General features: G+C 37.9%; 2 protein-coding genes across 4 annotated transcripts; both read right to left on the bottom strand.

The window, feature by feature from the left end:
• Positions 1-135: 135 nt before the first annotated feature.
• RpL35 (Ribosomal protein L35) lies at positions 136-1,242 on the bottom strand. The gene is made up of 3 exons (XM_011315869.1): positions 1,144-1,242; positions 599-735; positions 136-414 (listed from the first exon to the last, which is right to left on the bottom strand). The coding sequence occupies exons 1-3, from the start codon at positions 1,144-1,146 to the stop codon at positions 183-185; spliced, it is 372 nt and encodes a 123-aa protein (XP_011314171.1). The 5' UTR covers positions 1,147-1,242; the 3' UTR covers positions 136-182.
• Positions 1,243-1,653: 411 nt separating this feature from the next.
• Positions 1,654-12,267, bottom strand: LOC105273434 (long-chain fatty acid transport protein 4). Of its 3 annotated transcripts, none has more exons than XM_011315867.1 (8): positions 12,249-12,267; positions 9,666-9,935; positions 6,904-7,054; positions 6,196-6,433; positions 5,671-5,896; positions 4,387-4,931; positions 3,973-4,268; positions 1,654-3,779 (listed from the first exon to the last, which is right to left on the bottom strand). In XM_011315867.1, exons 2-8 carry the CDS (start codon positions 9,848-9,850, stop codon positions 3,471-3,473), a joined length of 1,950 nt encoding a protein of 649 aa, XP_011314169.1. In that variant the 5' UTR covers positions 9,851-9,935; positions 12,249-12,267; the 3' UTR covers positions 1,654-3,470. The 3 variants fall into 3 exon arrangements, with proteins under 3 accessions (XP_011314169.1, XP_011314167.1, XP_011314168.1); XM_011315865.1 differs by lacking the exon at positions 12,249-12,267 and adding an exon at positions 11,036-11,132; XM_011315866.1 differs by lacking the exon at positions 12,249-12,267 and adding an exon at positions 11,036-11,118 and having other exon boundaries at positions 9,666-9,853.
• Between the last annotated feature and the right edge of the window lie 889 nt (positions 12,268-13,156).

Below are 13,156 nucleotides of genomic sequence, written 5' to 3'. Positions count from 1 at the left end.
TAGAAGTATTCCGTGGATAATATTTTAATTTTTTTTTCAGTGAGAAATTCTGGTATTGTACTTGAGAAATAAAATTTTTCACGCGCTCCCGAATCAAATTGTTATTTGAAGAGGAGGAAGAGTGAGTAGACCCAATTGGTTTTTTAATTTTTTTATTAGATTTTGTGAAACATGTGACAGATTTATGCCTTGAGGGCGTACTTCCTCACAGGCCAAGCAGATAATTTCCTGACTTCCTTCAATGTCTTTTTCCCAGCCTGGAATGGAGTCAACTTCCTGCGAATGGCTCGAGTCTTCTTTGGCCTAAGGTCCAGGGGCTTGTACTTCTTATTTTTAAAAAGGAGACGAAGATTCTCCTTCTGCTTCTGGTGCATAATTATATATACACGGGCGATTGCCTTACGTACGACACGTCTGCAAGAGTCAAATTATTCATAACCGTCAACTCCTTTTAACTTTTTCATTATAACAGAATTAAATTATTATTCCTTGATATTCTTCGTAAAATTACAAGAGTAAATATTTCCTTCATATGAATAATCGTTGCATTTATCGTGACTATAAAAGCAATTACTGAAAAATGAATCAAAGAACTTACATCTTGGAGAGCTTGGAAGCTGCACCTCCTGTCACTTTGGCAACCCTGAGGTTGGTCAGCTCAGTTTTGAGCTCCTCCAGCTGCTTGAGCAGCTCCTTTTTCTCCTTCGTCCTCAACTCGGAGCACTTGACTTTCACCTGAAACACAACAATCCAAACATTAACAAAAATATCACAATCACAAGAAAACTTAACCTCAAACCCCGTCTAATCGTCCGCCACAGAAAAATGTCAATTTTTCTCTCCAAACTAATAATAAAAAAAATCATTGAAAAACACTGTTCATCAGGAGTAGAGTAATTAATGAGACTAAAAGTAATTTTAATAATGAAAATCTAATTATTGGAGTCTGCAATGGAATGCAATGGAATACACTGTTCACTACTTTTGATTTATCATAAAACAACGAATATTAAGCGACCACTGAAAATAATACAACTGCTTCGTTGCATGAACAATATTTTCAAATAGTTGTATTTGTTTTTTAAAATTTAGTGGACGATGCGTTGTATAAATACGGATTACGAGGTGGTCCTAAAAACTAACCATTTTGTCGCACGTTTGTGGAAAGAAAGAGAAAGAAGATAACGGAAGCGGTCGGTCTCCCAAGAAATCGACTCTCTAGTCAAATTACAGATTATTTTGATTCGCGTAGTGATTAACGGTCGACCAGTCGAAGGTTCGAAACTGAACGTTCGTTCTCCGCAGAAAAAGGCAAAAAATTGTTGTAAACGTCAGAAATAATAGTGATTTGTTATATTCTATTTGTAATTAAGTGCGGGAGTGAAAATTTTATAATCTATCATCGAAGTGCGTGAGTGACAACAGTGTTCCAAGAATTTTGTGTGCAAATGTAAGGATGAAGGAGAACAAAGGAATTGGCGTCGAGGCGGTGAGTTGCAATGATTCTAATAATGATTTTGATTGTGGATCGATAAAAGGATTCGCATCGGGGGGAAATCAGAACAACCGAAAAAGAATGGATTGAGCAAGAATGAAAAGAAAGGTTAAGGGTGGATTGATGGTTTTAATAATCTTGTGACTCAATCCTCAGGATCTGTCTCGATCTGTCTTTATTTACATCCAACAAAATTCATAAACAAATCATCCACAACAGTTTTGGTATCCTTGCACACACGCACACACAAAACTGGGGTTTTTATTTTGAAACTAAAGCCCAGAGATATCACTCTTTCGCACCCGAAGCATTTCTTTTCCTAGGATGAAACTGTCATCGTGCTCTTGAATTTCGATTTTACCCAAAAAATATTGGGACAATGGTTGGTGTCGTTGATTACACGACAGATGACAAGGCACATGCCATCGGAATAGTTTATTCTCAATTTTATTCGGTGACCTTGTCAAGAATTTGGACTATTTATTGTTGAAAGGTTTTTTGAAATGCTCGATGGAATAACGAAGCGGTAAAATATAACTTATTGAATTTTACATCTTTGTTAAGTATCGATTTATCGATAACTATCAAGTCGAGGTGGAAACGCTGGAGAGCTTTTTTGTTGTTAATTACTTTTTCAACAAAAGGGCCTCTTGATATTTCCTTCTAAAGTCATTAGTTTTTGAGATTAATTGATTTTTACCAAAACTAAAATTCGACCTGTGTCACTTTACCACTTGGTTACTGAATTCAACGGTTATCTTGAAAATGAGAAGTTTTAGGGTGAACATCATAGGAACTTTTTTGCAGGCAATTAAATTGTCAACAAACATTGTCTTTTGACGATTAGTCCTAAAATTCCTGATTACCGAGATAATTGAGATCTCATCAAACGTTTACCACTGATTTTCCTCGCGCCTCGTAAAAATGACTGGTTTGACGATTTAAAATTAAGCTGTCCTAAAGTTTTTCATCTTTTCTAAATAGTGAGGTGTTTACATAGTATAGGATTTATATATAAAGACTCTTGAGCAGTTGAAATACAATTGCCACTAAGTACCTTCTGTCACGTTAAATTGACTTAGTATCATGCACGAAATTATTCATGTTTTCTCCTCGTGTCGAAATGATTGCCCAAGTTGGGAATGCCTGTACAGATAATATCGATTTTTTTACACGTCAGTTTTCATCAGTTTTCCTCTTTAGTAGACAAATAATTAATTTATTGTATTACGTACAATATTCTATATACATTTCTCAGAAACGAATGGCACATTTTAATCTGGCCCGTGTGGCAGGTTGTGGACATGAAAATTTATTTCCTCTTTTTTCCTTCAATTCATTTATTTTCTCAACACCAAGACAATGAGAATCAGCAAATGTGCTTTATCAATGGATAACTAAGGGCTATCACCTGTTAATTTTTCGCAAGTTTACGGGAATTGAATTGAAAAAATTGTTCAAGGTAAAATGAGCACGCTAAACCCTTCAATCAGCAGATATATAGAAGTCGTAAAAAAAAAATACATAACGCCGTTTTGGTCCAGATTTCTTGACAAATTATGCGGTAAGGAGATACTTCAGTCTCACATCAAAGTTCTCTCGACTTGCAAACAATTTGACTAGGATTAAATTTTATATTCAAACGAATTTTCCACCTAAAAAATTAAACATTATGATTCGCCTAATTGTGCTCTCAATCGAACAAAAAATCTTCACTCTTTGTTAATTCATTAACTGAAATGATCACAAGTGCACAAAACTGAAGATCAATTCACATTTCGTGGATTTAATTGTCACTAATTTTCACCCTCAACTTCTTACCGCGAGCTTAGCGGATTAAATTATACGTATTGGAAAATGAAACTACAACAGGAATATCACCAAATCCACCCCTCGAACAACGTCCATTTCTGTTTTTGGTTTTTCAAATTCTCACACCGAAGAATTCTTTTTCTAATCGAGTGCCAGTTGCACTTTATATTTTCGCAGAGCCTGAGATTATCTCTTGATACAATTCAGGCGTCACTTCGACGTACTCTTTATTGCCAGAGCGGAAATATACTTTATCCTGAATTTTATTGGGATCAAAGCCCTCTTTCTGGAGATTTATTTTCTTGAGCTTGAATGTACTCGTCATTTCGAGTTCTTTGACGATTCGGAGGAATATAGGACGAGCGTACGAGGGAAGTGCACGATCCAGGCCCTCGGCCAGGGCTTTAAAGTCCAAAAGACACTCGGGGTCTACAATAGCGGCCATTCCTGCACGTCCCTCCATCCCTGGTACCTTTAAACATCAAATAAAAAATATTTTCACGTTCTTCTTTCATTAATAGCGCCAGATATTTGAAGAAAATATCAAAGAGCCTATATTCTCTATTTTAAACCGATAGCTTTCGACGTAAATCGATAAATAAGGAAGACGTTAGGAGTTTCTTCAATTCATCACTCAATCAATTATTATCCGTGATTTTACTCACTTGAACTCCATAGACTGTAGTGTCTCTGTGTCCAGCCACATTACTCACAACCCCCTCGACCTCAGCAGTTGCCACATTTTCACCTTTCCACCTAAACGTATCACCAGTTCTGTCTTTAAAGTAAAAATACCCCAATTCGTCCTGCACCAATATATCACCCGAGAGAAATGCCCGGTCTCCCTTTTTGAACACGTTCTCTATCACTTTTTTCGCGGATGCCTCCTTGTCCAGGTATCCGTTGAACTCCCTCGAGGCATTGCCCTGCTTGATCAGCCCAATGAACATGCCAGGTTCGTCTGCAATGTACCAATAATTTATTTATGGAAAAAAGAAAAATTACTTTAAACCGCTGCAATGGCTTGATTTTTTATCAAATGCTCGCGCTATAATTGAACCAGAGAAATAATGACTCACTTATTTCTGCCCGTATGCAAAGTCCATCGGGTCCTCTGACTGGTTCGCAAGTCTCTGGATTCACGCGAATGATAGCAACCGGATGAAGTGACTTTGGTAGAATCGATGGTACAAATCCCACAGCACCAACTTGATTGTCAACATTAACAATATTGGCATTTCCCTCGCTCGAGCCGTAGACCTCGGTAACTTGTTCAATCTTGAAACGATCCACAAACTTCTGCCATATTTGCGGTCTCATTCCATTACCAACCATTAATCTCACTGAATGCTGGGTGTCCTCCGGTCTCGGTGGTGCTGACAACAAATATCTGCACATTTCCCCGATGTACTCTGCCAATGTGCAATTGTACTTGATACAATCTGTCCAGTATGCCGATACCGAGAATTTAGTACGGAGAACACTTGGTATTCCTTTGACTAGTGCACATCCAGTACCCACCATCCCCCCAGCCATGTGGTACAGTGGTATTGGATTGTACATTATGTCACTCTCCGACCGCAATCCCAGCATGTGGTATGTTGCCATTGTCACCAGGAGGTACCTGAAAGGCAATGATTTTGCTACCAAGTGATAAAGAAATTCAATTTAAAAAAGAAGTCCCTTTCCTCGCTCCAAAATTCATAGATCAGATAATGGAAAAAAATAATTGTTATTTTCATTCTATTTTTTTAAAAGAGGTTTAATATCATCCGCGAGGTGAATATTGATGGGAAATTAAGGCAGGTTACATTCGAATAAATAGTAATGCATTATTTCAAAACTGGCAAATTTCTTTCTCGATTCATGCCAACGAGTCTCCCGCCATAAGAAGCTGGACATCAGCGCCCTAATCTCATTCCCTCGAGTTGTGAGGTCTCCCTGACAGGATTACCCGTTCGTTACGTCCAGTTCAAGCACCCAATCGTTTTCCAATCGATTAATAAAACTCATCCTAAAGAATCGACGTCTAAAAATAAGTGATCAATGTGAGATCGTGAAAAAAGCCTCATATAGATAGTAATGAGCTCGTGTATTGGTGTCTCCCTCATTAAAACGTGACCCACATTTCCTGATCGATAATCCGTGAATAATGCAGAAATCATAGGCCTCAACTTGACCAGAAGCCAAACTCAAATCACTACATTCTGAACTCCCTTCTCTGTTAGTTTCTTTTTTTGTTGTTTTTTTAAACGAAATTGTTGGTCATATCTGCGTATAAATACGAGCAGAAAACGCGAACTAGATCGATACTCACGAGGTTGAGCATTGCTCCTTTTTTTATGAGTTTGTGGAGCTCTCACCTAGAATTTGGCATGAGAACTGCCTTCGGTAGACCAGTGGTACCACTCGTGTATATGTAGAGGAGATGGTCTCTGTATCCTGGCTCCTCCTCCACTACTGGATACTCCTTGCTCGCCTCTGACAGGAGTTTATCTAGATTTCGTATCTCCTCCTGGACGTCATTCACTCCGGCCCCCTGTTTGTACCACTCAAGATCCTGGATCGACCCCCTGATCTCGTCAATTGCTATCGAATATATTTTTCGTGTCAATGAATCATTAAAACTAGGAAGTCAAACAACAAGTTGTTCCATTTAACATTCATTCCCTGTGGAGGACACATTTTTGTAGCTCCCATGCTACAAAAAATGTCCTGAGAAAGATGAGTTATCTCCTCTTTTTTTAAATATCAATTAATATCCCAACTTCGTCTCGAATCCAGTGGTTGCGAGATAAATCGATAAGTAATGAAAATGTTAAATGTGAATTATCTCACTTTATCATTTTCTTGTGAAATTGGAGAAGCATCTGAAGTTTGATACGTACCAGAAGCCACTTCATTCCCATAAATGACGGCCTTGACTTTAGCAATAGTCAGACAATGGGTGAGAAGTTGGAGTCGGAGATTGGTATTGATCAGAGCAGTGATAACACCAAGTTTACCGAGACCTAGCCAAGTTGCCACGAACTCTGGCTTATTGGGCATCATCAGTGCCACTGCATCACCTTTCCTATAGCCAGCTTTCTGAAATACGTCAGCTATTCTGTTGCTGTACTCGTCGATCTGTGAAATATCATCATTGCTCTTGTTATCAATTATCAACAATTAGGGGTCACTACTCTTAGACCATCGATCAGGCAAAAATAAATGACTCAATCCGTGACAATATCTCCATTAATACACACAAAGAGAAAATCAGTTCATAAATTGATGCAAATATAATTCTTCTTCATCCAATGATTTATAAATTAATGGAATTAATTTGGAATGAGAGGAACTCGTTTGGTTCAAATGAAGAATTTTTTTTTTGTATGTGCTACTGAGAGAATGTCATGAATAGGGCGAAGTTTATGTGCCAGCACTAAAATTTTCCTGGCCATCACTTTGCGGACTTTTTCTACTGCTGTACTACGGTTTATCTCGAGAATTTTTCTCAGTGTTGGTGGATTTTATTGAGGGTAGATGGAGGAAGGATTTTAATGCAAAGAGGAGTAATGTGGGAGGATAATAGAAGAGTGTGAAAGGGCACTTACGTCAGCATTTGTCCATATGCGACCCTCAAAGATAAAGCAGGGCTTGTTGGGATAGAGTTTCGTACGTTCTTTGAAAATTTTCATTACAGTCGTGTTGTTTCTGACGTAACGCTTTGTTTCTCGGTCTGCGTTGGCGTAACGATACAGAAATCTAGAAAGAGCAAAAAGGGAATTTATTAGGTGTCATTTGTCGAAGCTGAAGTGCTTCCGATGACCTAATGGATGGATTTTCTGACGGAAGATATCGATTACTGTTGAAAATTGGTATTGAGTAAGACTTCAATTTCTTCACCAATCATTTTTTTTTTCGAAATCAATTGATCGCTCTGGATTTCGAGTGGTGCAATAATTGTCATGAATATCGATTTCATTCATGAGATCTTTATGTAAGATATTCATTGCCGATTTTAATTACTAATTTGCCCCAACGTCGAGATGCAAGAACCAGGAAAAATGTCGAAAATGTGTAAATCGATTCAGAATAGAAATTGGTGGAGCTGATTAGTGGTTTGGATACCCAGATAAAAGTGAGACGTAAACACAAATAGTTCAAAGTTCGTATCTGGGAAAGGACGCAGTGATTATGACCTTTAGATGAAGCTTAACCCCCGGGTAGACAGGTAGAACTCCGATTAATTAGACGATAGCGTAGGCGCGTATTCCATGGGGCAAGCAATATTCCTGGCAAAGTTATGGTCGCAATATCGTAAATTCTGTGGGGCTGGCATACTCCTTGATATGTGAAATCCACGGGAACCGGAAAGGGCAGCTGTATTGAATTTTGTTGGAAATCATTTCCAAATGTACTGACATACTTCCAATTTCCAATTCCAATTCCAATTCCAATTTCACAATTTTAAATCTTTATTTACATAATTATTGGTATTAGGAAGAATTATGAGGATTTTTTTGTTAGAAATGTTAATCAGCTACAAAAAATTCCATTCAAGAAGTCCAGGAAGTGGTGAAGTGCGATAATTCGAATTAACCAATTTCTTGGGTTTCAGTTTTATTTAAAAGGGATATTCTGAAAATTTATTAATGGAGTGACATTATAAATAGTTGAATTAGATGAATAATTTATTTCCTGAGGGGTGTAATTAAAATAGTTTATGTAAAAGAGAAATAACACGTGGACGTTGATGTGTGATAGTCGACTTAGCGATGTGGCACTTTGGAAACTCGTCACTTGACAATGAATAATTCACGCGAAGGACAACCCTAGCACGCAAAACTATCGCAACTCTCACGAGCAAGATAATACCGTTAGAGTAAATTAAAACCTAAAAGTGCGATTGCCCCCTGGAACTGTCCGTGGCAGATAGAGTTGTTCCTCTTGAGAAAAACGATGAGAAATCGAAGAAGTAAATGAGGCCGTGTTTCTGGATTTCTGGGTAAACTCCTTGGCTCTATCTTTTTTTCTACATCAGAAGTGCAAACAGAATAGTTTACGGTTTCTCAAGGCAAACACTGAGAAAACTCGTTATTTTTCTCAATTAAATTTACTAGTTCCACAATTTGTTCCCAACATTCAAATTTTTGAATGATTAATATTGGAGTATTTTGCTCTACAAATACTGATTTTAAAAATTAACTTAAATTATATAAAGATCGGCATTGCTTACATTAAAATTTTCTATGGCTAAACAAATTTGAGAGTAAAGGTGAAGTGTCATTGATAGATGTCTGGAGTATATTTAATTGACGGATGTTTTTTATATATATATTTTTTTTAGCGCAGTCTTCTCTGGAATTCAGAAATTGCGGTAAAATCACGGCCAACAAATCCGCGATTGCTCATCCATAAAACCCCTGTCTCTCTATCCTCCACCAACGGTTCATGTATCGATCGCTTTCATGATGCAAGCCTACTGTCTGCATTTTCCGATAAAACGTCAAACAGAAAGTAGTTGCAGTCATTACTGAACACCTCTTCACTATTAATACCTCCAATCAACACTCGTGCAACAGTATTAGAAAGGCTTTCAAATTTCAGGGAAAATACCCCAATAATTCTCATGAGAATGACATTGAATCGGATTTTAGGGGCAGAGTAATTATGAAAATTCAGTTCTTGTAGCAAAAAAATAAGAGTGAAAATATATTTTTCCACTGTTCTCCCACATATTCTCAATTTTTACTCGACATTTTTCCCCGTGTGAAAAAATCTGGAAAATTTCCTTCATCCTCATAGACCGAGTAAATCCCGCGATTCTATTCCGCCGTTCCTGCAATAAACCCAGAAATAAAAATCCTATCCACATTTCTCTGACGACGATTACCTCCATAAAAATAGTATCTGAAATTGCTAGAACTCTGAGTATAAGTCCACGACCTTTTAATCTTCCATTTCTATTCCATGGGCAATCCACACCGGAAGATAGCGGGTGCCTCCAAGATTTCGAATCAAACGAAACCGGAAGGCCCCTTCTCCCAAAAACTGAGAGAAAATAAATTCACCCCAAAATGTCCTCACAAAATCTCTATCTAACTCATATTTAAAAAACCAATAGTACAAAAACTTCTCCAAGTAATTACATCTCTTGTATTTCTTTTCAAAGTCATCAATTGTTAATCTCTTGACGAATTTAAATCAAAATTATCCTATAAATCTCTAGTTACTGATTATTTCCCCCAGTGATAGGTGATAGTGAGGAAAGTGATATTCCTGGAACCTTGCGTCATTTCACCCTTGATAGAACCCCTCTAAACCCACTTCCCTCCCGTTTTTCCCAACTGCTGAATAATAAATGAGTACTTACTTGATGTCTCGCGGTAGTGTCCTGAGGATCAGGTAGAATTTTCGATGATACCGGCATAAAAATGGTATGATCAAAGCAGCGAATGTTAACTGAGCAATCCTCGTATAGGATCCAATCTTCGCGACAATACCCGCTGCCATGAGTACGGCTATTGCCACCACGAGGCAGGCGAATCTGACGTCCATTTCCTGACAATAAAATAAAACCAGGGCAAAGCCGTTGTCAATGACTATTACACACGTTATGTCGGGGTCGCCAGGTGTCGCGGGGCTGCCAACAGAAGGAATATTATTTTTTTTTTTTTCACCCCTTCGTCTTGGATGCACTAGGAGTTGATTGATAACTGGGGGTTGAATGATAACTAGAGGAATGCGAGACCTGGGGGAAGAGGACTGATCCCTTTGGGGGATCTCTCGCACTTTTACACCGGTTCTTTATATTTATTTATAATTTTCAGTATCAACCCACGGGGGAGATTGACTTGGAACCCAGAGGCTCTGTAAACCGTGGAAATATCGCCGTTTCCTCTGTTGCGTGCACTTAACGATCGGCGCGTGCGCAAAACACGTGGGGGACGTGTTCTGGAGGTGAAGTTTGTGTAGGTGAATAAGGGGATTGGCTTTATTTCTATTTCTATGTTGTAACGTTATGGGTGGATTGTAGTCACCCCCTGTTCACGCACACCTATGAAACCCTTGCACCTGTCCCTCTGGAAGACGCGATGTGGTCAATTTTCAATGGATAAAATTCTATTTCTACTTTAATCAATTTGAAATTTCAGTTTATCACTCGGAATTTTATCGTGATAATTTTTTGGTGGATGATTTGGTTATTTAGGGTTCAGGTTCACGGCCTGCACTGCTGGGGACTCCTGACGCGATTGTCGACTGTCGTATCCAGGAGAAGGGGGACAGGTTTTTAAATATCGATATCGTGGGAACGGCTGAGTGAATTTGGGGATTTTTTGTTTAGTTTTGAAGGGACTTTTTTTATTGCGAAAATGAGGGCTCGACTGTTTGAATCGAAACGTTTCATTCAGGGATATTGATAATTTCTTCGAGTTGTTTTACTTAACGGTTTCTATTGATTTTCGAGGGGTGCGAATTTAACGAGCATTTTTTCGAGTCTTATCGGGGGCTGAAGGGTTAAACGAGAGGGATGATAACACTGGTGATCAAGTGGAGGGTCCAAGTGAGGTCAGGCCACTTTGGATTTTTTTTCTCGTCGAAAACTTGAACTCCCGGTGGAGGAGGAATTTCGGTTGGAATTTCGTGACTCGTTCGTAACGTTGGGGCAGGTCGGGGAATTCAAATGCAATTCTTTTGGGAATCTGTGGGATCCTCGTTGGGAGATTGTTCATTTTCACTTACACAGATTACACGGTAAACTTGAATCGGAATTCCCCGTCCGGGATGCAACCCAGCAAACCGTCCGACAACGACTGAAACGAGGTTTGCGAAAAACGATATAATACTTGTAGTCGTTGCGCATCGCAAACTCCGTCTGCGATTTCGATAGTTCCCCCTCTCTGGGATTAAAATCCTCCAGCGGATGATTGTCCTCGTGTTCACGAATTATTCTGACCGTTCCAAAATTTTTATTTCAACTTTTTCGATAAATTTTAGAAATTTTTATCAACTTTGGATACTAGAAATAACTAGAAAAAAATTGCGGAGTGTGGTTTTGCATTTTTCCTTTGAGGATAATGTTTTAGGGCAAGCCTCGTTAAGTCAATCTATTCATGTAGTCTTGGATGTGGAACTAGAGGGAAAAATTATGTCGTGGCATTTTTTAGCTTGAAAGTGCGAAGTACCGTTCAATCGCACGAGAAAATTATTTTAAGAATGCAGAGTCATTTATCGTAATCGTTTCGAAAGTTTCGAAGGTTAATTCTTAAAGTTAATGAGGCCCGATAATTATGGGGTAATCTAGAGGGATTATTACTTGCTGATTTGATTAAACGACATCCAAAATATAGTCGTATAGTATTTTTAAATAAATGTTGAGCAATTTTATTGGAAAACGACGAATTCTGATTAATTGACACAACAAATTGCCTAGAAAATTGGTCTCCATATTTTTTATAGAACCGAAGTGAACGAGTGCGTGCAATAAAAAAAATCTTGATAACAAGTTTGTCCGTTATGACAAAAATTTAAATAATTAACATCGTGGCGTTTGCACTAACAAAAAATCTAGATTTCCCGTCTCTTCAGCAGACGTTTGGTAGACATTGTAAAACAAATAACTTAAAAATTGAAATTTGTCTGAATTTCACCTCGTAGCATTTCGATTCATACTCGAGAGTTTTAGTGTTTAAGAACAAGTGTGTGAAGTTCAGACATTAATTTCTGCTTGACAGTCAAGGACGGACTTTTATATTTTCCCTCATCACGAAATGACGGTCATGGAGATGGAAATTCTCCAGGGGTTCCTGTATTTCGAGAGCTTCTCTTTGTCTTGTTCACTGAGAAGGAAAACAATAGAGCAAGGGATATCATAAGAACTTGTGGGTATTGGATTATGCACAGAAGAATCCATTGTGATGATAAGTTCAACCTCCAAGAATCTCGGAATACTGACCTTTACCTCGATCCTTTTTACACCTTACCGAGGGACCATGAAGCCTCAATGGTCGGGATCGCTGTCTCATTAAATTTTTTTAAGACAACAAATAGAACTCGTCCTGTTCCTCCACCTCTTGCGGATAAATATTAACAAATTCATTATTAATCACGCGGTTTCTGAAGTACTAAATTAAAAAAAAGTTCAATAGACTTATTGAAAATTTAATACACAATTTGTTTATTAGCAGAAATAATTGATTTATCTTGAATTTATTGAATCAATGAGTTTTTATAAATTAATACATGCGTAGGAGTTTTTGGAAAAAGAAGAAAAAGTGATTAAAACTTCAAAAATTAGCTTCTGTTTTATTTTTAATTGAGTAAGTAAAAAATCACGGAAATTTGATAATGTCGTCTGCACTCCATTCTACAATTACCGGGGCCCTTTCTTTTATCAAAACTAGCAACATGCCTCATGGGCATTCCAGACGCAACTCTGCACTTATAAATAGAATTAGTCATTGCGTATCGCCCCATCATGAAATTTAACGTAAATGCGTCAATAGAAAATCGTTCAGTCGGGTCTCAAAGGCGAGATGATTCCATTGCCCTGTGACATTTGATTTTTTAATTGAAGTGGCAATTTCAGCTTCAGATTCGAATTCAATTAAATATTACGACATGGCTTCATATGACTTAATGATTAAAAGTGATTTGCAGTTAATTCAGTAGTGATACAGGGGGATACGTTGAATTATCTCTCGGTTGAGTTTTTGAATAATATTTGCGAATCCGAGGAAAATTTTTCAAATTACTGTGATAACACTTGTGGTAGCTCTCAATCGGTTCCACAAAAAAGGTTCTAATAAAAATTTCACCATCTCCTTTGGATTCTGAGAGATCGATGGAAAATTTGACAATTGT

This window comes from Fopius arisanus, unplaced genomic scaffold (genome assembly GCF_000806365.1).
Source record: "Fopius arisanus strain USDA-PBARC FA_bdor unplaced genomic scaffold, ASM80636v1 scaffold00005, whole genome shotgun sequence".
Classification (NCBI taxonomy): domain Eukaryota; kingdom Metazoa; phylum Arthropoda; class Insecta; order Hymenoptera; family Braconidae; genus Fopius; species Fopius arisanus.
This window is presented reverse-complemented; position numbering and strand designations above follow the sequence as displayed.

Excerpts from the sequence above, each read along its gene's own strand:
- RpL35 (XM_011315869.1), bottom strand. Across the intron at positions 415-598 it reads GCTTCCAAGCTCTCCAAGAT|ACGTGTCGTACGTAAGGCAA; the intron begins GTAAGTTCTTTG and ends TGACTCTTGCAG.
- LOC105273434 (XM_011315867.1), bottom strand. The coding sequence starts at position 9,850 with ATGGACGTCAGATTCGCCTGCCTCGTGGTGGCAATAGCCGTACTCATG. Across the intron at positions 7,055-9,665 it reads ACACTACCGCGAGACATCAA|ATTTCTGTATCGTTACGCCA; the intron begins GTAAGTACTCAT and ends TGCTCTTTCTAG. Across the intron at positions 3,780-3,972 it reads CTACAGTCTATGGAGTTCAA|GTACCAGGGATGGAGGGACG; the intron begins GTGAGTAAAATC and ends TGATGTTTAAAG.